The following is a 22592-nucleotide window of genomic DNA, read 5'->3' on the forward strand; positions in this document are numbered from 1 at the left end:
GCAGCAAATAAAATAATATTGGCACCCAGGAGCAACTTATATTTAAGTTAAAAAAAAAATCCTTGACAAATATAAACCTAATGAATAATATTTGTAATGTGTAGTTTTGCAGTAGATTCTCAGCACCTGCCCACGAAAAGTTGATGACTGCAGCCACTCCATGTGTGTTTTAGGAATCTATGGCCCTAAAAAATATTACTAGTCTGTCCATTTGCAAGGAATTTTCTAGAAACCTTTTTAAGCTTTACAAATGCGTTTAAATGTGGCGCCTTTGTTAAAATATTCAAAAGGGGGAACTCTGATTTCAAGACGCTTTTGATTAACTTTTCATCATATCAGCCTATTTATTATTACCTCTTAAATGGGTAATGAGGTTTTAGTAATATTCATTGAGGTCTTAATAATATTTATTTAGCGCCGTCAGACCCTCCCGGTAGTTTGAATTTGGGGTCGTTGGCGCCAAGACGTGAGTAAACACTTAAACAGTGAACAAGTGACGGTGACGGACGGGGCGCTGCCGGGAACGAGGACAACAAAGATAACAGGAACAGGAAAGGAGGAATGGGACAGAAGGTTGACGAGGCAAAGAGGAATAGGACAGGAGGGTGACAGGGCAAAGAGGAATGGGACAGGAGGTTGAGGAGGGTGACAGGGCAAAGATTAATGGGACAGGAGGGTGACAGGGGAAGAGGAATGGGACAGGAGGTTGAGAAGGGTGACAGGGCAAAGAGTAATGGGACAGGAGGGTGACAGGGGAAGAGGAATGGGACAGGATGTCGAGGAGGGTGACAGGGGAAGAGGAATGGGACAGGAGGTTGAGGAGGGTGACAGGGCAAAGAGGAATGGGACAGGAGGTTGAGGAGGGTGACAGGGCAAAGAGGAATGGGACAGGAGGTTGAGGAGGGTGACAGGGCAAAGAGGAATGGGACAGGAGGTTGAGGAGGGTGACAGGGCAAAGAGGAATGGGACAGGAGGTTGAGGAGGGTGACAGGGCAAAGAGGAATGGGACAGGAGGTTGAGGAGGGTGACAGGGCAAAGAGGAATGGGACAGGAGGTTGAGGAGGGTAACAGGGCAAAGAGGAATGGGACAGGAGGTTGAGGAGGGTGACAGGGCAAAGAGGAATGGGACAGGAGGTTGAGGAGGGTGACAGGGCAATGAGGAATGGGACAGGAGGTTGAGGAGGGTGACAGGGCAATGAGGAATGGGACAAGAGGTTGAGGAGGGTGACAGGGCAAAGAGGAATGGGACAGGAGGTTGAGGAGGGTGACAGGGCAATGAGGAATGGGACTGGAGGGTGACAGGGGAAGAGGAATGGGACAGGAGGTTGAGGAGGGTGACATGGCAAAGAGGAATGGGACAGGAGGTTGAAGAGGGCGACAGGGGAAGAGGAATGGGACAGGAGGTCGAGAAGAGGAGGACTGGGACAGGAGGGTGACAGGGGATGAGGAATGGGACAGGAGGTTGAGGAGGGTGACAGGGGAAGATTAATGGGACAGGAGGTTGAGGGTGACAGGGAAAGAGGAGGTTGAGGAGGGTGACAGGGGTTTATAGTCATTTCGCCCACATGCCAATTCGCCCACACGTCAATTCGCCCACATATAGGAGTCAATTCGCGCTGTGTGCCCTTCTCAAAGACCAGTGTAACTTCACTTTCTGGCTGCAGTTCAATATCTTGTATGGCTGGGTCGTCAAGTGAAGTATAGTTCAACTGCAGGGACGTGTGGATCGTGTTCCATTGTAGGGGTGGCTGGGTCGTCAAGTGAAGTCTCTAGTTCCATTTGGAAGTCAGGTGGGTCATCAATTGAAGACTGGTTCAACTGCAGGGACGTGTGGTTCTTGTTCCATTGTAGGGGTGGCTGGATCGTCAACTGAAGACTCTAGTTCCACTGGAGGGGAGGTTGATTCGTCAGTGAAGGTGCAATAATTACAATTCGAATCAATGGAAATAACGGATTTCACAGCTGTCCAGTAATTAGCACGAGATACCCTAGTATTACATTTCCTGTGCTGCCACCTCCCACACCTGTCGAACTGCAGACCTTCTTGCCTTGCCCGTACAGGTATACAAGGCACTGAATACACTTGTCTGAGCAGTCTGCCATCTTGCCAGGAACTGTTTGAATTTTATGGCCATGACCAGTTACAAAACATTGGTAAGTGAACCACGAACACAAAACTGAAACGCGCGGCAAAACAAGTGAGAGGCACATGAACCATGAACACACACACACGCGGCCATTTTTTCAGTCAGTCGGGAACTATAGATACAAATGAAACGTCTCATCAAAATAAAATCCCCAAGAAAATACGGAATATGAAACCACTTGTAACCATACATAATAAATTAAAAAAACACGTAACCACAGTGTGGGCGAAATGGCATGTGGGCGAAATGATCGGATACCGTGACAGGGGAAGAGGAATGGGACAGGAGGTTAGGGAGAGTGACAGGGCAAGAGGAATGGTACAAAAGGGTGACAGGAGAAGAGGAATAGGACAGGAGGTTGGGGAGGGCAACAGGGAAAGAGGAATGGGACAGGAGGTTGAGGAGGGTGATAGGGCAAAGAAGGACAAAGGAAGTTAAAGGAGAATAAAAAAGCAAAATGTACGGTCTTAGGGCTGTATGAAGGCATTGAGAAAAGCCCAATTAACAGTGCTGTGAGATAATGGTACAAATGCGTTTTTAAGTAATGGAAAAAAAATAGAAAAGAAATAGTTAAACGAGCAGGGAAGTCCATGAATATATATTATGAAAGTGTCGTGGCTGCAGTTTATTCAGGTGATAAAAAAGTTAACCAAGTGATGTGTTTGGAAAACAAAGTGTGCCATTTAGAAGCAGAAAATAAGTGGTGAAATGAGCAGGATAATGCGTGAATAGATGAAAGTTCGAGTGCTATAGTTTATTCTGGTTATGAAAAATTTAAAATAAAAAAATAACCTAAGTGATGTAATTGAAAAGCAGTGTGTCAATTAAACAATATAAGTAGTAGTGAAACGAGCAAGAAAATGCATGAATATATTATGAAAGTTCGGGTGCTGTAGTTTATTGATGATAAGAAGAAAGAAAAGAAGAGATAAGCGAAGTGATTGAAAAGCAGTGTCATTAATAGCAAGAGAAATAACCAAGAGGAGGCAACCGACGAAGCGTTAAAAGACTTACCTATAGAAGATTGATATAAAAGTTTGAGTGCTACAGTTTATTCTAGTGGTAACAAAAAGATAAGTGAAGTGAAATGATTTGAAAGCAAAGTGTGTATCATGATGAAGCAGATGAAATAAAAACGAGAAGGTGGATCCAAAAAGCCATATAGAACATAAGAAGGAATATATGAAAGTTCGAGTGCTATAGTTAAGTCTAGGGATAAAAAAAAAATATATATATGAAGTGATGGAAAAGCAATGTCATGAAGCAGAATAAATAGATAAGCGAGAGAATGTGAATATACGTAACGATATAGATCACAAGAAGAAATATATGAAAATTTGAGTGATATGGTTAATTCTGGTGATAAGAAAATACAAGTGAAGTGATGTGATTGAAAAGCAAAGTGTGTCATGAAGCAAAAGAATGAATCAAAGCTACATAGGAGTATATGGAACTTCGAGTGCTTTCGCTTATGATGATAAAAAAATAGATAAGCGGTGAATGAAAAGCAAAATATGTGAAGAGAAGAATCAAGGAGAGGAGGACCTACAGTTAATAGAAGAAGACGGAGGAGGAGGAGGCCAGCGGTGAGTAACATTAATTATTCTGTTTATTGTATCTCAAACAAATCATTTACCATCAAAATAATCGAATGACGGGTTTGCATGTGTCAGGTCAAGGTTACGTCGGTCTTGTGGCAGGATATCATTAGTATTTTATTTATATTTTCCTTTGTGTAGCGCGTCAGGGCAGCCATGGGTTTAGGGTTGCTCCATATACATCGAAAACAGTTGAGTCCCGTGTGTTGCAGACTGGGTTAAAACTTACAAGCAGGAAAATCAGGCTAAAGTTGAGAAGGGATATCCGTGTTAGTTCATGCAGGAAATAAATGCGTAGGGTGTGTAGAATAACTTGTATGCGCCTCGCTGTTTTCATCACCCCTCCTCGGGTAGTGTAGGTTGCTTTGCTTTTTAGGCTGTAATGTCTTGTGTGTTTATCTACTTTATTCTGCATCTTATTAAGATTGTTTGAAATATTGTACCACACAAGTCTCCTCAATGATATGGTGATTTAAACAAGTGAACAACCTTTTGCCGGTTTTGCTGGGGACCCAAGACGAGCCCGCGCTAAAATTCTCCCGCGCGCGGACGATCACCCGCGCCGTGTGAAAGGTTGGAATGTCAGATTTGGAACAATCAAGTTATAAATTTGATCATCGCCCGCGCTGTGTGAAAGAGTTCTAACATCGTAACTGCAGTCTACAGAAGCGTTGCCAGTCTGAACTTTATTATTATTGTTTGTTCTTTTATATTATTTTCTATGATAAATCTTAGGAGGGAGAGACTTCCTTGCAATTCCCCCATTGCGTCGCCAGCCCTGTCCGTGTGTGGTTGTCGCTTTTGGCAATACGTGGGGCCCTCTTGGGGTTTCATATATATATATATATATATATATATATATATATATATATATATATATATATATATATATATATATATATATATATATATATATATATATATATATATATATATATATATATATATATATATATATATAATGTATACGGGTATTCCCTTTCGATTTCTCATGAAAGATCGTTCTCAGAATAAATTTCAAGATTTTTGATTAGTCAGAAGGTCGAGAGAGAGAGAGAGAGAGAGAGAGAGAGAGAATGAGTTACACGTGGTTTTGCCAGGCGTTCCACGCGCCACGCGGCGGCCCGCGGCCCGACAGCCTGCTCCGCAAACTGGGTGAACCCGGTTGAAAGCAGTCCCGGTCCGTCGCCCTTCCTGCTGGACTGTGTTAGGCAGGGCGCTGGAATGGTAGAATCCCCCCCCCCCCTCTCTCTCTCTCTCTCTCTCTCCGAAAAAAGTGCATCCGGTAGTGACTCACGCGTCGTTTGATCGCTGGAAGTTATTTTACTCTGAAAAATAAATGTAAAAACGATACGGTATTGTATTTTAGAATCGTGAAAAATTCTTAGAAGTCTACAGTGTGATACTTCGCTCTTGTAACCACATTCGTTGATTTATTTAAAAAAATTTCTACGATGATTTTCTTCGCATTCATCAGCTCACGCCCACAATCTATGCTTATCCTCGCTAGTAAGACTAAATATTTCCTTGTACCAAAATTACCAAGTTACAAGAGCCCTCCCAAGGCTGTCCACGACCATTAGTGTGGCTCATGTTTGCTAATTATGCATGTCTACGTAATTAGCTACCTACCCAGTATTCATTGATATGAACTCATGTTAAGAAGATTGCCTTGGAAATCTGATCCAACTGAAGGTCTCTGTGTCAGGGTATAAATAAATGCAGTAACGAAAAGTAGGCTACGTATGAAGCGTCGTGGGAAGGGAAGGGGAGTTGCATGCGTCTCTCTGCATGTCTCTCTCAGACTCATGTTCCCGTTTGACCTCAACCTTCAACCCAAGGCCTTGCTCTAACCTCCTCGCGACTCGACCGTAAAATTAAGAGGATAGAGATGAAGATGGGTGGCATTATTGTTCTTTGTCCGCCTGCCTGCTTCTGTAGATTTACTGTTTTTAGTATAGTTGTTGGGAAGAAGAGAAGAAAAAGAAGAGAATATATAAAGAAAGAACAATATGATCGGAGAGATGAAACACTGAGAACAAGAACGAGAAGAGAACAGGAAGAATAAGTTGAACATAAAAAAGTAAGAATGAAAGCTAGATAAAGGACAAGAATATGAGAAGTGAAGCAATGTGAATAAGAACGAGAAAAGAACACGAGGAACAAGTTGAGCAATAATGTAAGGTAAGTAATATAACGAGTAACAAGTTGAGCAATACTGTAAGAAAAGTAATAAAAGAAAAAAATCATAAAGGACAAAAACAACATGAAGAGAGATGCAACACTAAGAAGAACACGAAGAACAACTTGCGCGAAGGGGGGAAAAAAAAAACTCAAATGTGAGATTCAGCGTAAGTGTAAACCAGCAATTATAACAACTAGTAGTATGGCAAGCTTGTATGTTACCTTTCCATCACCACCACCACTACCACCACCCTACAACCAACCAGCCTCTCGCCTCGTGTACCCTGCCTGTCTGTCTGTCAGTCTGTAATAACGTCCACGCCATCGCAGGTGTTATATCGTACCCTTGTGGAGGTGACTGCATGGCGGCTTCACTACGCAGCAACCATGTGTGTGTGTGTGTGTGTAGACGCCACCCCCGCCACAGCCCCCCCACCACAAGCTCCAATCATCGACCCAGACTAGCCAACCTTACCTACCCTCCCCCGCCTGCTGTGTTCCTGTTGCCGCTCCTGCTGTGCGTTGCCTGCCTGCTTGCTTGGTGGAGAGAGAGAGAGAGAGAGAGAGGCGTTGAACTGGGTTGGTCACTCCCTCACTAGCATTGTTTTGTTTTTAGTTTAGTTTCTGTGTGTGTGTGTGTTTTGCATCACTACACGACACACACACACACACACACACACACACACGAGACCTATTGATGATAACTTATATTATCTATGAAATAAATACTCTCAAGCACTCCCCTTTCTCGTTTTACCGATAACACTCCATTGTCCGCGATAATGACTGTGTGTGGCTGTTTGTAAACGCTCGAATACACTCATCGATTATTGAGACTTGGCTAATCCTCTACGGTACTTTCCATCCATCGCTTACCTGTTTAATGTAGTCTGGAGAGGTTGAAGTGTTATAAAAAAAGGCATTTGACTTAAGGTTAAAGAAAAGAGAGGACCATGACCGTTTAATTCCGTAGTACATCATCGAGTTTGAGGCTTCCCTAATTCTCTTCGGCATTGTTCACCATTTGCTTGATTGTTGTAGTCTCGAGAGCTTGCTAATGTTAAAATGAGGTGGCCATGAGAAGCTTGGTTGGTTCAATTAATGGCGGTTAGTTTACGTGCTACAACGTCGATTTTGAGGCTTCCCTAGTTCTCTACGGTATTGTTCTACGCTTGCCTGATTGTTGTAGTCTCGGGGGCTTGCTAATGTTTTGAAATGAGGGCAATAAGGCCTTGGGTTGGTTGGATTATGAGAGAGGCCTATGGCGGTTTAATTTACCTACATATATCGGTTATCGACATCCCTCTTCCACTATACGATGTGGTCTCGAGAGGTCGTTGATATTCAGATAGGCAGCCATTAGAGGTGCTGACTTAGCTCCATATTCTTACACGTCTCGGGCTCCCATTACGACTATTTCCCGAGGCCACAGAGAAGATTAACCGGGTTTTCACGGGTGATTTTCTTGTTCAAGATGCTGAAGTCTGGTAAAACTATCATTAGCATCACAAAACAGTCCATGAAAACCCCAGCAACTTCTACGAGAGGCTTTTCAAATGGGCGACCTGAGGTGTCGATACGTTAAGGTTTAGTCTGCTGAAGGGAGGATGAGTGGGGAGGATCCAGCCGGTCACATTAATTATTCGCTCCACCCAGACCGATCTGCTGCCCCCCTTACCCCCTTCCCCGTGCCCTCGGCTCTCCTAAATGTCAGCTTGTGTTACCCTATTCCATGAGGCACGATGAACTGCGTTGTTCGCCCCCTCTTACCGTGTTTGAATGTCTGTCTATCCAGCAATAAACTCACGAAGCAAGTAATAATGATCTAACTGTGCCATATTCACTCATTGATTATTGAAACTCCGCTAATCCTCTACATTACTGTCCGTCCATCGTTTGCCTGTTTAATGTAGTCTAGAGAACTTGAAATGTTAAAAAAAATAGGTGATTGGCTTGAGATTGACGAAAAAACAGGGTCAGGACCGTTTAATTACGTGCACAAATTATGAAGTATAATTAGGAGTAGTCCATTCCCCTCTTGCAGTGTAATGTCTGTCCATCCAATAATAGTGACTTCAATAGACATCAGACAAGCTTTGAATAAGTGCTTTTATTTCACTGTAAGGTGTGTAATTAAGATAAGCTTATTTACACCTCCATGTAACACAATTACATTGACTCATTAATACAAAACTGTGTCAATTAATTGCGTGAAAGACAATCGGGACTACCATATTATTCTATTAGTGAGTTGAAGATGTCCATTCACAATGCGTTGAAAACGTTACTCTTTAAAAAAGCCCGTAGTAATCAAACGTGTCTTTTTTAACTGCATGAATTTTAATAAGATGGAATATTCATGCAAATCCGGTAAAAGATTTAACATTTTCACCTCTGAACGCAGGATATCACGGAACAAGGGGCTGGGGTCACCTTGGGGGCTCAGGTGTGCGGGTGTGGCGTACTTACCTGCCTTTCTGTACCGTTTTCAACCTTTGTTTTGCCGTGATTTACCTTCCCTGCATCCCGCGTAACCACAACATTCTGGTAACCTAGAAACGTTTGTACTGGACGCCCCACCCTACCGTCTCAGTAATAGGACTGAATTTGAAACCTTAAGTCAACATTGATGATGCACTGAAATAGTAATGATCAATCATGCTTTTACATCAGTGGTATGAAATAAGGGGTTGAGCGGCAGTCACCAGTTGATTAGTGATGACGTATAAAAATATTTCTAAATTTTTGCCGCCCTCTGCGTCAGAGTTGTATCTCGAGCAATGGGGTGACAAAGCCTTTTCAGATCATCGAATGTGAGGCGAGCTAATTTTATGGGGTCAATACTAAAGTTTGACAAACTAGAGAGCAAGTGATTGATCGCAACTTATTTTAAGAGTTGATCGACTCGCATCAGCAGGCAGCCACATCGATCACGGCGGCCCCTCATAGCGAGTCTGGTCTTTCAGAGATGTTACCAGGCTCACGGTGGAGGGGTGGATGATGAAGGCAAACAAGGACAGAGGATTTTAAAGGTTTATTGTTATAATGTTAATGTGATAACAGTTGAAGTGTGGTGTAGCGTGGACCGGGCGCGTCTGTGAGATGGTATGTACAAGGCCACCACGCCCGGCCCGGCTACAAGCCCCGGCTGCGTGGAATGTTTGCGGGGTCTAACTGTTGGATTCATCAGTTCGCTAGGTTGGTTGGTTGCGGGGTTGGTGTCTGCCTATCGAGCGCCAACTCCTGGGCCCCGGGTCCAGGGTGGGCGCACCCTTCCGCAGCAGAGCCCGGCTCGCCCTCACCCATAGAGAGTAGAGTCGAACTTTACTGCATCTCCTTCTCGATCTTGATGAGCTCAAGGATACCGTCCTGCATCTCCTTGACAGCCTGGAACTCGGTGAGACCCATGCGGCGCTTGTTAGAGATGTCGTAGATGCCACCCTCGGCCTCTGTGTGCTCGCCGCGGGTGCCACGGACCTGGAGGCTGTATCTGCCAGCGACCTCCTCGAGCTTCTCGCGGTTGGCAGCCAGCTTGGGCAGCTTGATGTGGACGGAGGCACGCACGGTGGTGCCGAGGTTGGTGGGGCAGAAGGTGAGGAAGCCCAGGCGGTCATGGTGAGAGAAGGGGACACGCTTCTCAATCTCATTGACTGCGCTGACGAGGCGGCGGTATACCTGGCCCAGGTCACCGCCCATCTGCATGGAGATGATTCGGAGGTGATCCTCTTCGTTGCACCACACCAGGAAGGTCTTGTTGTCGTTGTGGTAGATGCCACGGCCGGTGGGCCAGTAGCGGCAGGCGTTGGCAGCCTGCAGGAAGCGGTCACCCTCCTTGAAGAGGAAGTGGTCGTCGATCAGCTTCTGCTGGACCTCCTTGGTCATGCCAGTGAGGGGGAAGTAGGTACCCTTGAGCTCACCCTCGAGGTTGGACAGGGTGGAGGAGACCTTGGACTCCATCTCCTTGTACTGGGCCTCGGTGAGGCAGGGGTTGAAGGGGTAGCCTTCCATGGAGCGGCCGCAACGCACGCGGGTGGAGATGACGAACTTGCCATCGGGGTCCACATTAACGAACTGGGTGACATCGCCGAAGTCCTTGTTGGGGTGCTTGTCGGTCTGCTTGAAACCCTTGTGGTAGTCCTCAATGATGGGGTCGAAGAGTGGGGAGAAGAGGGTGTAGGCCTCGGCATCAGGGGCATACACACCGACGCCAGAGTCCAGGTTCTCCACACCTGAGGGAACAAACAGCAGCACGTTAGTCCCATGCCTAATACAAGTACGGGTGCGCCTTGCATTATTCAAAGCAACATAGTGAGAGTTGGGGGTCTGTTCTTTGGAAGCTATTGATTCGTTGCTGTGTAGTATCGTTCTCCCGTCCGAACCACACTAAAGCTTATTGTCAGTCACTCCTCTCCCGCCTCCACTCCCTTCCTCCAACACTTATTTCGTTTCCTTTAACACGTCCTGGCCGTTAAATTGCATCGAAGCGTGCCAGGACACGCAGAGGCAGCCCCCTTCGGCGGCGTGTAAGGCAAGATAAGCAGCAACCCCCCCCCCACAATCCCGTGCTCGAGAATGATTCTTCCACTCTTATCGGGCATCAGTTATACAATGACCGACAATATCTTATCCCGAGCATCATTATGCATAGTATCTTATCTGCGGTTATGAAAACCCATCCTTTATACTACCGTAAGTTTGTTACTTTACAAACTAATGTAAATAACTTGAAAATTATGTCACTAATACAGTGTCCTACAACTTTGGAAGATGGAATACCTGGCAGATAGTGGGTAGCAACTCATAGCAACAGCTACTGCCGTGCGTGTGTGTATGTGAACATTGAAACCTACCGGACTGGATCACATCGAGGAGGGTGGCGCCAAGCTTGGTCTTCTTGGCCTTGAGCTGTTCGAACACATCCTTGGTGAGGTATTTCTTCAGGAGGGACTTGCAGTCGGTGGCGGCCTCCAGCTTCTTGAAGCCCTCATCCAACTTGGCAATGGTAGCAGCGTCAGCCATTCTTGTGTTCTGTGGAGACTCTTGGCTGTGGACAAAAGAAAATAAAAGTTTAGACAAGGACCACTGATAAGGCCAATCTTCCCGTCACGCATATAGGCTACCCAAGAGCGTTCCAAGCTACACGCTCCAGAGGCGGCCGAATGCACAAAAATATGTATCGACCCTCCAAGCACTTTTACCCTTCCTCGTCCTCGTCCCCCAGTATTGGCTCAACAAGGTTCTGTCGAGGGAAGCAGCAGCTCGCCAGCGACATAACGTGCACAACGAGGGAAGGAGGGCGACGGAATGACAAAGACTGGGGTAACGGAGTGAGGGAGGAATGTTTCTCCCACTCACCCTCCCTCCCTCCTCCCGCTTGCTTATCCCGATGTTCAAGTTCAGGGCAGACATACGAGCAAGTTTTTACCAAGAAGTATTGATGCAGACGGAATGACAGAAATGCAGACCCCACCCCCCCCATCATCTCTCCCGAGTCTATGCCCTTAGCACCCCCTTCCCACCCCCATCCCCCTGCTACCCTCGCTAACACCCAACAACACGTTTTTAGTTGTGCTTTCTACCCTCGCTGGAGTCTACATCGATATGAGTCACCGCTGCGGGGGAAGGTGATGGAAGGGGGGGATGGAGAAGTTGGGGGTGGGGTGGGGGGTGGGGGGGGGGAGTGACGTAAAGGATTAAGGGAGGGAGGAATGGAGAGGGGGAGAGCGGTTTCATAACTTTTAATGAACTCTGGTCGCGGTATAAAAATGCGGAGTCTGGGAGATTGAATATTAGGTAATGCGAGAGATAAGGAAATATTCATTACTACTAGCCTTCACGTTGAAGTTCATAAATAATTAAGTCCCGTCTGGTGCAAATGTCAACTGCAATTCTTAACTTTTCCTTCGAACGCTTTGCTAAAAATAAAAATTCGATTACACACAAAAGCTCACTCCATTAACCTTATGCTCTATCCACTAGTGATACCGAAAAATAAGCTCTCACGGAGGGGGAAAAAAATAAAAGCTTTTTCGCTATCGATATCGAAAAATAACCACTAAGGGGAAAAATAGCCTGAATTGGCGACTACTCTTTGGGCCCAGAGGCGTAAGCGGGAGGGAGGAAGGGATAGTGGGAACATAGGTGACGAAGGAGGGGTAGAGATGGGATAAGAAGTGGACTGGAGGGAAAGTGAGAGGGTGGAGGGGCAAGAGAAGGGAGTGATTGGATGTAGATAGGAGGAAAGTCATAGGAGCAAGTAACTGGAAGGAAAGGGAGGAGACGGGGAGTGGCTAGGTAGGGTCAGAGAAGTGTAACTTGAGGGAGAGCGAGAGGGTGGAGGGGCAAGAGAAGGGAGTGACGATGTGGGTGGGGAAGGGATAGAATAGGCACATCGGTAACTGGAAGGAGACGGGAATGGCTAGGTGGAGTGTGAAGCGCCGGAGGGTGAGAAGTGTGACTGAAGGGAGTAGTGAGAGGGTGGAGGGGCAAGAGAAGGAGTGATTTGAGAGAGAGGGAGGGCTTAAAGCAGACATGTCTTCCCGCCACCGCTGCCTCCTCCTTCCCAGATTCCACATTGCTTGCCTGCCTCTTACCAACCAACCTGCCTGCTCGCTCTATATGTGAGACGCCTCCATGTTTTCCTGCCAGTCTGTCCTTCGTACTCCAAAAGCGGACTGCATAACCCTAACATGCACTACACGTCAAAGAACAGAAAAAAAAGAACAAGAAAAAAAGAGAGAGAGAGAGACTAAACTTGATAGGAAATTCTACCCCAGCATGAAATCTCGTCCCTCCCACTATGAAGACTATCTATATTGGTTACATTAGAAGGGAGTGGGGTGGTTGTGGTGGTAGGGGTGATTGAGGACGTTGCCACCACCACCACCACACCAATGTCACCACCATCTACCCCGCCGGCCGACATAACCAGATTGCCTTTCCTTTCCCTTCCCTTCATCTAGTTTAAACCCGTAAAAGGCTGCCCTGCCCTTGGACGAGTGCAACAATGCCATTCCGCTAGTTTCATTCCTGGCACGAATCGAGTGTCATGAGCAACTCGACCCCTGTGTGTCACCCTGTCGCCCCTGTCTTGAGCTGTTGTTGTCCCCATTCACTCCAGCGTTGAAAAATAGTAGCCAAGTTTGTAAGTTACTATAAATCCAATGACTTAATAAAAGGTACTGGCTGTCCTTATTAAACAAAATTATGATTATTTTCTCAGATTCAGAAAACCAAATATGCAAAAATCACCCCCTAGATTCGCAGCAAGTAAAAGAAACCCAATATAAACGTTTTAATAAGTCCTGAGGGAGTTTCACTGGACTAATTACGTTGAGCCAGACCCCAACTAATTACTGGAGCCACTGACAAACAAAAAACAAGGGAGTTTAGTCGATTTAGAGGTCCCACTGAAACGCTAACCTCCCCTCCCCAATCCGAGGTTGCTCCCTCCTCCCCCTCCATCCGAAGTTCCGACTTGGAGTTGGCTGTCCCGACGGAGGGAGAAAATTACGCCCTGTCTCCGAGGGCCGGCTAACAGAAGGGATGCGGGGACGGGGACAGACAGGAAAGAGGGGCGGCGGAGGATACAGGAGGGGGTGGGGGCTGCACAGAGGGGAGGGGGTGCATTGGGGGTGGGAGGGAGTGGCGCCAAAAGCCGGCAACCCCGCTACTAGCCCCATGCCATGACGACCCCGCTAAAGTGGACGTGTGGTTCCCATCAAGCATTTTACAAGCGAGGCTTTTTTTCAACCTTTTTCTTGTGTGGACAACCACCCTGGGGACGACGTTTAATTTCCTGTGTGGCGTCGAACAAAGGAGCCACAGCGATTGAGTGTCTGCGGACGATCACCAAATGTCACTGGGGAGAGCGAGGGTGTGGGAACGGCTGCTCGTAACTAGGCACGCACGCCGCCGCCGCTGTGGTGGTGGGACGCGCAGCCATGACGTGAAAGCCAGGCTGCCGGCCGGCTCAGCACCAACCCCGTTTATGCGACCCCGTCACCGTTTTCTTACAGTGACGGGCTCTCAAAAATGCCGAGGAGGGCTTGACCGACGGAGGCCGTGCACGTGGCAGCCTTGCTAGTCCGTGGCCGCGGCGGACAGCATAGGAAGAAGCCCTTGAAAGTGTGTGGCCGTGCGCCGGTCTGATTAAGCTGACGAGTCACGGCTGCCGCTCGCTGGCGCGTTGCAAAGCTGCAGGACGACTCGGGACAACTAGGAGAAAGGGAGGCTTGAAACTTTAAATACTAGGTTATCAAAACTACACGTAAAATTAATCAGAAAATCTTTTAACTTCAAGAACCCAAGTGGGATAAGTTCAGAATTTCGAACTTTGAAGTTGCTTTGAAGTTATATAATCGAGCTACTCCATTATAAAGAGTTAAAGGATAACTGGAAACTAACTTAATCGACCAATCCTTTCTATCAGCATGAAGAACGAGGACAATGATGAGACGCTTCAGATTTGAACTTGAGAAGAGTAAGGTCCAAATCTAACAATCCCCACCTTTTCATTAACTACCCCAAAACTAAAGCTACTGCAAGATTAAATTTAGGAATCAAGTCCTTTAAACCCAAGATGAACCCTCCCCCTCCACACACGCCTCTAAACTTAAGCCTATCGCGTGGAGGCGCGCCCCTGACCTAGTTCCGTGTCGTCCTTGAACCAACCACTCGATATCTCATAATTGACGAGGCATCCTCCACGCCACACCGATATCGACAATCACATTCCGATAAATAGCTCGCCGCCCCTGGACTCTGGAGAACAATTAGGTAAAAGTTTTAGCGGCGGCAAGTATGAACGACAGAACGAGCAACTCGCTGGCGTCAGATACACTTAAGACAGGCAGGAGGATGAACATGAGGCGGCAAACACATGTACACGTCAACACACACAGTCACAATCACAGATGCACTGATAGCAGGCCCGACAGATCCTCAAGATGTAGTGTTGGTGTAGCCAGGCGAGGCAGGACAGGGCACAGGGAGCCCCTTTGACACCACACTGCCAGAACACAGCCCCTTCCCGCCGGCCAGCCGTCACTACACCAGGGACACTGCCGGCACTGCCATCACCACTTTGACGCCACACCAGATATATTCAAATATTCACAAGGCTAGAGATGAGATGTTTCACGTACCGTCCAAACCCTTCTTAGACTCAGCGGCGAGTGGGGCTTTTGCCGGCTTTTCCCTCTTTATAGCCGGGCGGCGGGGGCGGGGCCAAGGTTGCCTGCCCCGTCCAATCGCTGCCGGCTTTCCCCATGAACCCTTTGCAACACGGCGCTCGCCGGCCTCACACCCTTCCCCGAACCGGCCTCTCGTACCCATAATGACAGTGCCTCAGACTGTGCAAACACATCTTGCTAGTTCTTGGCGTTGCGTAAATCAGCGCCAAGACGCGTTATCGCTGTAAAATGTTTAATTGAGAGCGCTGGAATGAGCGGCAGCCCCGGCGAGCGTGGCTGTAGAGCGATGACATCACAGCTCCACAGCCAATGGCGGCCTTCACCCCCCGACGCATTATATTTAGCGCCCTTTATTTCTGTTGAGTTTTGAAGCTTCAAGTCGAGCCGGCGTGATACCGATAATAATAAAAAAGGTGTCGCCTGTTACCACCAGAGCTGTGTGTGCGTGTGTGTGTTCCAGCCTGACAGTAGTAACATACGTAACCTTACGAAAAAATATATGGAAAGCGATAAATCTCAATGGAATAGGTCTTCACACCGAATAAGATGATAATATAAGATTACTTGGTGAAAAATACAGATATCAGCCATTACTCGAATTTAGGTCGTGCACAATGAACGATATAATACAATCTTTGATCCTCGTAATGATATGAATAATGAAGACACTCTGACCTCTGCAAGCACACACCACAGTTCCTTCATTCACCGTACCGTAGATTTTTCTTTCACTTACTTTGAAGGAAAGCCATATATCACGGAGGCTTTAAGACCTCTCTCTCTCTCTCTCTCTCTCTCTCTCTGCATGATGAGTGCGTGTTCCGGCATTCCTGGGAAACGTAGCTATGTGTGTGTGTGTATGTTGCCGTGACGCGCCGTTCTACTAGCCAACACTGAATAACTGTAACGCCATGTATGTATGTATGTATGTTTATCGCAATCCTCTCCTCTCACTGTTGACATTTCCAACTTTTTTCTTCTTGGTATTCATTCTTCTACAACAAGCTCAAACAAATAGATAGATAGATAGACAAATAGATAGAATGGCAGGCAAATGAAAATTGGTTAAAATAGCATTCATAAGGCAGCTGTGAATGAAGATGCATAAAACCAACGAGTCACGAGGATGAAGCAGACACATCCCTCCATTAACTCCACGATTCACAGTTTATCTCGTCGTTCGCTCACATTAAAACAACATCCAACAGTGTATTCACAAAGCGCTGCATCCCGGAATAACATGCAACGCTTTGGCTTTTTTTAGTAATGAGCAAGCGGCTGTTTGTTATTGAGAGCAAGATATCGGATTAATTCATTTTTTCTCAATCTATTTATATCTATCATTATCTATCCATTTATTAATCTATCGTCGAACTGATAATAATAATAATGATAATAATAATAATAGCGTCAACAACAACGATGATACTAACACAGATTTTTAACGCTTTGGCTTTTTTTAGTGATGAGCAAGCGGCTGTTTGTTTGTTATTGAGAGCAAGATATCGGATTAATTCATTTTTTCTCTATCTATTTATATCTATCAATATCTGTCCATTTATTAATCTTCATCGTCGAACTGATAATAATAATGATAATAATAATAAAAGCGTCAACAACAACGATAATACTAATATATTTTTAACCTGTTGTCTTTTCTTATTCATGTTTGTATGTATATGTTCCACGCTCTCTGCATACGACTTATATTATGGTTTATGGACGAAATACCAGAACAGTTGACAAAAGGGAGAGGGAACCAAAGCTAATCCACCCCTTTCATCTCAAGTCTCAAAGAGTCAGTCTCGTCTCAGTGAAGCGAGTGGCGGGAGTCTGTAGTTAATAATCATTTTGAGTTTGAGTTGGTGATGGCGGCGACGGTGGTGTGAAGAAAAATCAATGACCTAAAAAAGCGATACAAAGGGAAACAGGTCAAAATAATAAAAAAATAATAATAAGAAGAAGAAGGTTTTAGTAACGGCGGTGGTGTGAAGAAGAATAAATGACCTAACAAAGCGATATAAAGGGGAACAGGTCAAAATAATAATAAACAATGATAATAAGGTTTAGGTAACGGCGGCAAAGAAGAATCAATGACCTAACAAAGCGATACAATGCGAAAGAGGTCAAAATAACAAAAATAAGGAGATTTAGGTGGCGGCGGCGGCGCTGTGACTGTCTCGCCGCCGCTGCCGCCGCCGTCGTCTCTTTCCTGCTCTTGTGTCATTTTCCACCTTCATCTGCTGGCCGTCCGGTGTGTCCCTTTAACGCGTGACTTATTCATGGACACGCCGCTCTTTCACTTGCTCTTTTGGTCTGCCGGTGTTGTTTCAGTATAGCCTTGGCATTGATTTTCGCTATTATTATTATTATTATAATATTATCATTATCATTATTGAAATAGGTCCAATTATATATACTTCAGTGATGTCTACCGTCGTTGCAATAATAAAATATGTTATAGTTTGTTTTCTTAGTATTTTCGTATTGTTGGCAACGTTTATGATGGAAATATCGATTATTGCAAATTAGTTTATTACGTTACCGCACTGCAGTCTTTGGTAAAAATGACGACACAGTAACGAACCTAAATGCCCTTCCGACATCATTAGCATATAAAGCGAATCACCTTATTTTTTTAATGGGAATGTCAGTCATGGCAGAAATGAATTTATACATACCGGTATATTACACCATTGCATCCCCGAGCCATACACTACATAATTTTCTGACTGCCGAGGATTCTTCACACACACGATATCGAGATGGTAACCGAATCTATTTTCATGTTCCTACACTTACTGACCAAAGAGATAGAAATTAAATGGTTTTCAATGTCGGACTTTAGTTGTTCTCTTTCCCTTGCCAGTTGGCCCGCCCGCCCTCCTCCTGCAGCTGCCTGTTTTTATTATCATCATTATTCTTTGCCCTGGTCGTTGACACTGCTGCTGGCAAATAGGCTACTCATCAGCGTGTGTACAGACAGACAGACGGACAGACGGAAAGACAAACTTGGAAGACAAACTCCAGAAGCGGCTCTTTGTTACACACCGATGCTCTTTCACACACACACACACACACACACACACACACAGCGGGAGTCAAACATGATATCCCGTTCTTATCGTTATCATCAGCTTTAGTATCTTCTTATCTTTAATTGTAGATTATTCAAAAGCGTTGCTAGATTCTGAGTGTATGGTCTCTCTCTCTCTCTCTCTCTCTCTCTCTCTCTCTCTCTCTCTCTCTCTCTCTCTCCACGCCTAATAAACACTGCAATAAATGGTAAATTATTTTTTTAATTCTCTTCATTTCTGTGAGCGAAATAAGCCTGTCCCCACGAGGAAGTCAACACGCCCTCCTTCAAGCGAGCAAGAATGTCCAAGAACCACCTGTGTCCCCTCCCAAAAAAAAAAAAAACTTAGGCGTTGAAAAAGAAAAGCTGGATGTGTCTCACTAATCTGTACAAAATAATTATCACCTTTGTCGTTTTTATCCTTTCACTTCTCATTTATTTTTTTCTTTCAATACTACTACCGTTGAATAAAGTGAATTATGACTACTACTTTTCTACTGCTACTACTACTACTACTATTACTACCACCACCACCACTACTGCTGCTACAATTTGTACAAAACACCAATGTTGTTTCCTCTTTCTTCTTGATTCTAATACCAAGTTCATTGTCTTGCTTCCTTTCCTTTCTTTCCTTTCTTTAAATTTATTCTTCCTGTTGCCACGCCCGTGCAGGAAGAGCCGTCTACTCTCGTGGTGACGCTGGTGCCCCTCCCCTCTCCTCTTCCCTCCACCCCTTTCCTCAACCCCTCCATCACTTTCCCCCATCCCTCTCTCTTACCCACTATTCTCCCTGCCCCCCTTACCTACTCTCTCCTCACCCTCGATCATTCCTCCCAATATACTAGCTCCACTCCCCTTGACATACCCCTTCTCCCTTCCTTCCCTCCCTCCCCCCTTCTCCCTCCCCCTCCGTCGGCCGTCGCCCAAGGTCATAGTATCAGCTGACATTGGCCGCCTCAGCCCCAAGTGTCAGCCAAGTTCTCGTTAAGTTTCCTCGCTCCTGACGTCAGTACTTTTGCTCGGTTCCTCCTCCTTCTTCCTCCTCTTACCTTGCTTTATCTTACTTAACTCCTTCCTCCCTCGCCTTACTCCTTGTTTGTTTTTCTTTCTCTCTCCTTTGATCATCTATTTTATTTCCATCATTTGCCTTAACCCCAGTTCTCCCTCTTCTTCCCCTTTACTTTACATTAACTCTTTCCTACCTCGCTTTGCTCCTCTTCGTTTTTCCCATTCTCCTTTCTTCCCTTCTTTGTCCACTCACGTCTTTATATTCCCTTTCACTTACCCCTTCCCAGTTCTTCCTTCCTTCCTTTTATCACTATCAAAGTATCATTCTCCTCACCTGATCTTCCTCCATGCCTTCGTTTTCTCCTAATTTATCTTACGTCATCCTCCCTTTCTTGCTTATTCGTTCACCTATCCCTTACATATTCCTTTTCTCCCTCCCATTTTCTCATGCCATATTTTTCCAGGCTCCATCATTCCCTTTCTCCTTTTTCTATTTCCCACCTTTCTTCCCTCTATTCTTCCACCTATATTATCCCCACCTTCCTCCATTCTTTTCTCCATTTTTTCCTATCCCTCCTTTCGCCTTATTCCTCACCTTTCTTCCTTTTCTCCTCCCATCTTTCTGCCTCCAATTCTTTCTCTTCCCTAATCCCCATCTCCCTCGTTCTTATTTCCCACGTTTCTCCCTCTTTTCCCCATCTCCCATCTGCTCCTCATCTACTCCCCCCGCTCCCCATCTGCCGGCCTGTTCGTTTGTCGCGTGTGTCACTCTCCCCTCACCTCCGCGGCATCACATCCCCGTTGCAACTCACGTCACCGCTCCCCTTTCTGTCACCACCTCTATACAGCAGGTTTTAGAACAAAGCATAATACCGTAAGCGTCACGAGAGAGAGAGAGAGAGAGAGAGAGAGAGAGAGAGAGAGAGAGAGAGTTGGGTGATTTGAACCTCAGATAAGATCACTCAATCTTGAGAAAACCAACCTTGAGATAAACGAGAGAGAGAGAAGTTGCATAATCGGAAATACTAAAAACATATGCACTGTAACGCATGTGTGTGTGTGTGTGTGTGTGTGTGTGTGTGTGTTAAGGAGGAGAAGCATTAGGAGGTAAGAAAAGTGGTTCAGTATTACGAAATAAATGGATTCTTGAAGCCTTATTCATTGTCACACACACACACACACACACACACACACACAAGAGCGGATGTCAGAGATGCCGTTTATTCCAGAAAACTTTAAAGATAATGTAAAGTATTCATGGTACCGGTAACCCAGGACTTTTGTTACACGTAAGATATTCCACGTAATAGCTGTAGATTTTTCCTTCTTCTTCTCCTTCTCTTTCAAGGGTACTAAACGTTACCAAACAGTGCATTAATATAAGGACTACTTACTTTCTCTTGTCTGTTTGTTTATCTTTTACTTATCAATAGTTATTTAATTAGTTATATAATTGTTAGTTTTGTTTATTTTGCTTTATTTATCTTTTGTATCGCAGCGTGATAATATAAAAAGGTAGTGTAACGTGAGAATGTGAAAAGGTAGCCACTTACTGGGCATTACATCACCTTCCTAATCTCCTCCTCCTCCTCCTTCTCCTCCCCCTCCTCCCCCCTCTTTATCCTCCTGCTTCTCCTCCGTCACCCTTGTATACGTTTGACAGCTAAGCTCCCCTCCCTAGCCCCCTCAATCCTCACGCACCCACCGAATAAGGGGAGACAGGCAGCCGGTGCGTTGTGTTATAATTACCAGATTGACGGTACGTGCACGGGGGCATCTAGGCTTTCCCAGGGCGGCTAAGGCAACGCTGGGGAGGCATAGGGTCATATTCTTAAGCAATTCGGTGCCCCAGCTCACATATCTGACACGGTTTTCGTAGGAGTTTGGGAGAGGGGTACCAGTTTAATGGCCCTGGTGGTAGTTTGACCCTTCCTCTGTATCAAAAACCTAAGAAAACACTCATGAGAATCCGACTGATTTCTTTGGCATTTGGAAGTAGTTGACGTGACATGCAGGAGCGTCAGAGAATACCGACTTAAAAGCTGCTGAGAGAATAGAAGCTGCTCTGCCCGCCATGCTCCGTCGACCCTTTGTTTACGATTAAATATGAGCCGTTTACCGCTTGTGTTTGCTCTCCCGCCTTCTACCTCCCTCTCTTCCGCCCTTACAGCTAGCCACCTCTCTCCTCTAGCTCTCCTCTTCGTGTCATTCGTGCCCCACCCACTCCGTTTACTGCCCTTGTAAATATGTATTGCAAGTTATTAGCAACCCTCCTACCCCTCTATACCTACACAGACAGTTACTCACCCACCCGCCCTCCCTCTTCTGTTCCCTCAAGACTTGCCCCTCTACCCTCCGGCTTGTCTAAGTTGTCTCGTCTCTTCCCCCGTACAGTTTACCGCCCTCGAAGTAGCCATCCCACCCAACTACTGTCGCCCACTCGCCCGCCCTTACTCACGCCCATCCCGCTGTTACCTCGTCTGTTCATCCGCCCAGTTCATCGTCCTCTCTCATTGCAGCTTACTCACCCCACTCTCCCCACCCGCTCGTCCTTTCGTCCGCTCCTTTCACTGTCTTGTCCCACCCTCTTTATCTGCAGCCCACCTAACCACCAACCCTTCCTCTTTCTCCCCAGTCATCTCATTCCCTCCATCACTGACATGCCCTTATCTCCCTCATTCCTCGCACTTATTCCTCCACCTTACCTCATCTTAATTCACGGCCATGTTCAGCCCACCCACTCTTTCCTAGCTTGCCCTCTCTCTCATTTCTCCACCCTACCTCATCTTCTTTCCCGCCCTCTTCATCGCACTCATTTCTCCATCCATTCTCTCCCCTCTCTCTCTCATCCCTACACCTTACCTCATCCTTCTTCACCACCCTCTTCTTGACACTCATTTCTCCACCACTCTCCACTCGCCCTCTCACTCATCCCTCCACCCTACCACATCTTCCTTCCCGACTAGTTCATCTTCTGCCCTCTTCACCCCCAGAATGCCTAATTAGCTTTCACCCACCGACCCGCACAGACACAGCAACCTTTACACCTCCAGTTTCTTCATCCTAATTGCATACCCTACGGAGTCTCTTCACCGGTAGGAACTAGACAGAGCTCGTCATATCTCAAGACAGACTGATTCATGCGTGGACAGACAGACATTATTAGACAAAACAGAATCAGATATCACTGCCATCCGACGAAAACTGGAATGGTACGTGTTACAATTACAGGAAACAGACTAAACGTGACATGTTTGCGGGTGGGTGTGCAGGTGACATTATTTTTTTTTTTTTTTAGATTGACGTCAGCAAATGGTTCGTTCACGTGTTTCTTCTTTTCATTTGACTTGATTGTAAAAAAAAAATGTAAACGTGACTGTAA

The 22592-nt window shown here is 45.9% G+C and overlaps 1 protein-coding gene and 1 long non-coding RNA gene across 15 annotated transcripts in view; one reads left to right on the top strand and one right to left on the bottom strand.

Annotated features, from left to right (window-relative positions):
• Positions 1-415: 415 nt before the first annotated feature.
• On the top strand, positions 416-2013 carry LOC127007774 (uncharacterized). Of its 9 annotated transcripts, XR_007760530.1 has the most exons (4): positions 716-1054; positions 1095-1134; positions 1215-1254; positions 1325-1471. It is a non-coding gene; the product is annotated as an uncharacterized LOC127007774 (long non-coding RNA). The 9 variants fall into 9 exon arrangements; XR_007760521.1 differs by adding an exon at positions 416-705 and having other exon boundaries at positions 815-1054; positions 1095-2013; XR_007760526.1 differs by adding an exon at positions 416-635 and having other exon boundaries at positions 815-1054; positions 1095-2013.
• Positions 2014-8948: 6935 nt separating this feature from the next.
• Positions 8949-22592, bottom strand: part of LOC127007775 (arginine kinase) — a 97250-nt gene continuing 83606 nt past the window's right edge. For 3 of the 6 annotated variants that reach the window (XM_050879074.1, XM_050879073.1, XM_050879072.1), the window contains exons 2-3: positions 10780-10973; positions 8949-10158 (exon numbers count right to left, since the gene is read on the bottom strand). In XM_050879074.1, the coding sequence (XP_050735031.1) occupies positions 9254-10158; positions 10780-10973 (1099 nt within the window). In that variant the 3' untranslated portion in view covers positions 8949-9253. Of the gene's footprint in view, positions 10159-10779; positions 10974-11127; positions 11217-15075; positions 15240-22072; positions 22093-22592 lie in introns of those variants that run through there. The other 3 variants (XM_050879075.1, XM_050879076.1, XM_050879071.1) reach the window with 3 other exon arrangements.

The sequence above is a fragment of the Eriocheir sinensis genome, chromosome 36 (assembly GCF_024679095.1).
Source record: "Eriocheir sinensis breed Jianghai 21 chromosome 36, ASM2467909v1, whole genome shotgun sequence".
In the NCBI taxonomy this organism is placed as follows: Eukaryota; Metazoa; Arthropoda; class Malacostraca; order Decapoda; family Varunidae; genus Eriocheir; species Eriocheir sinensis.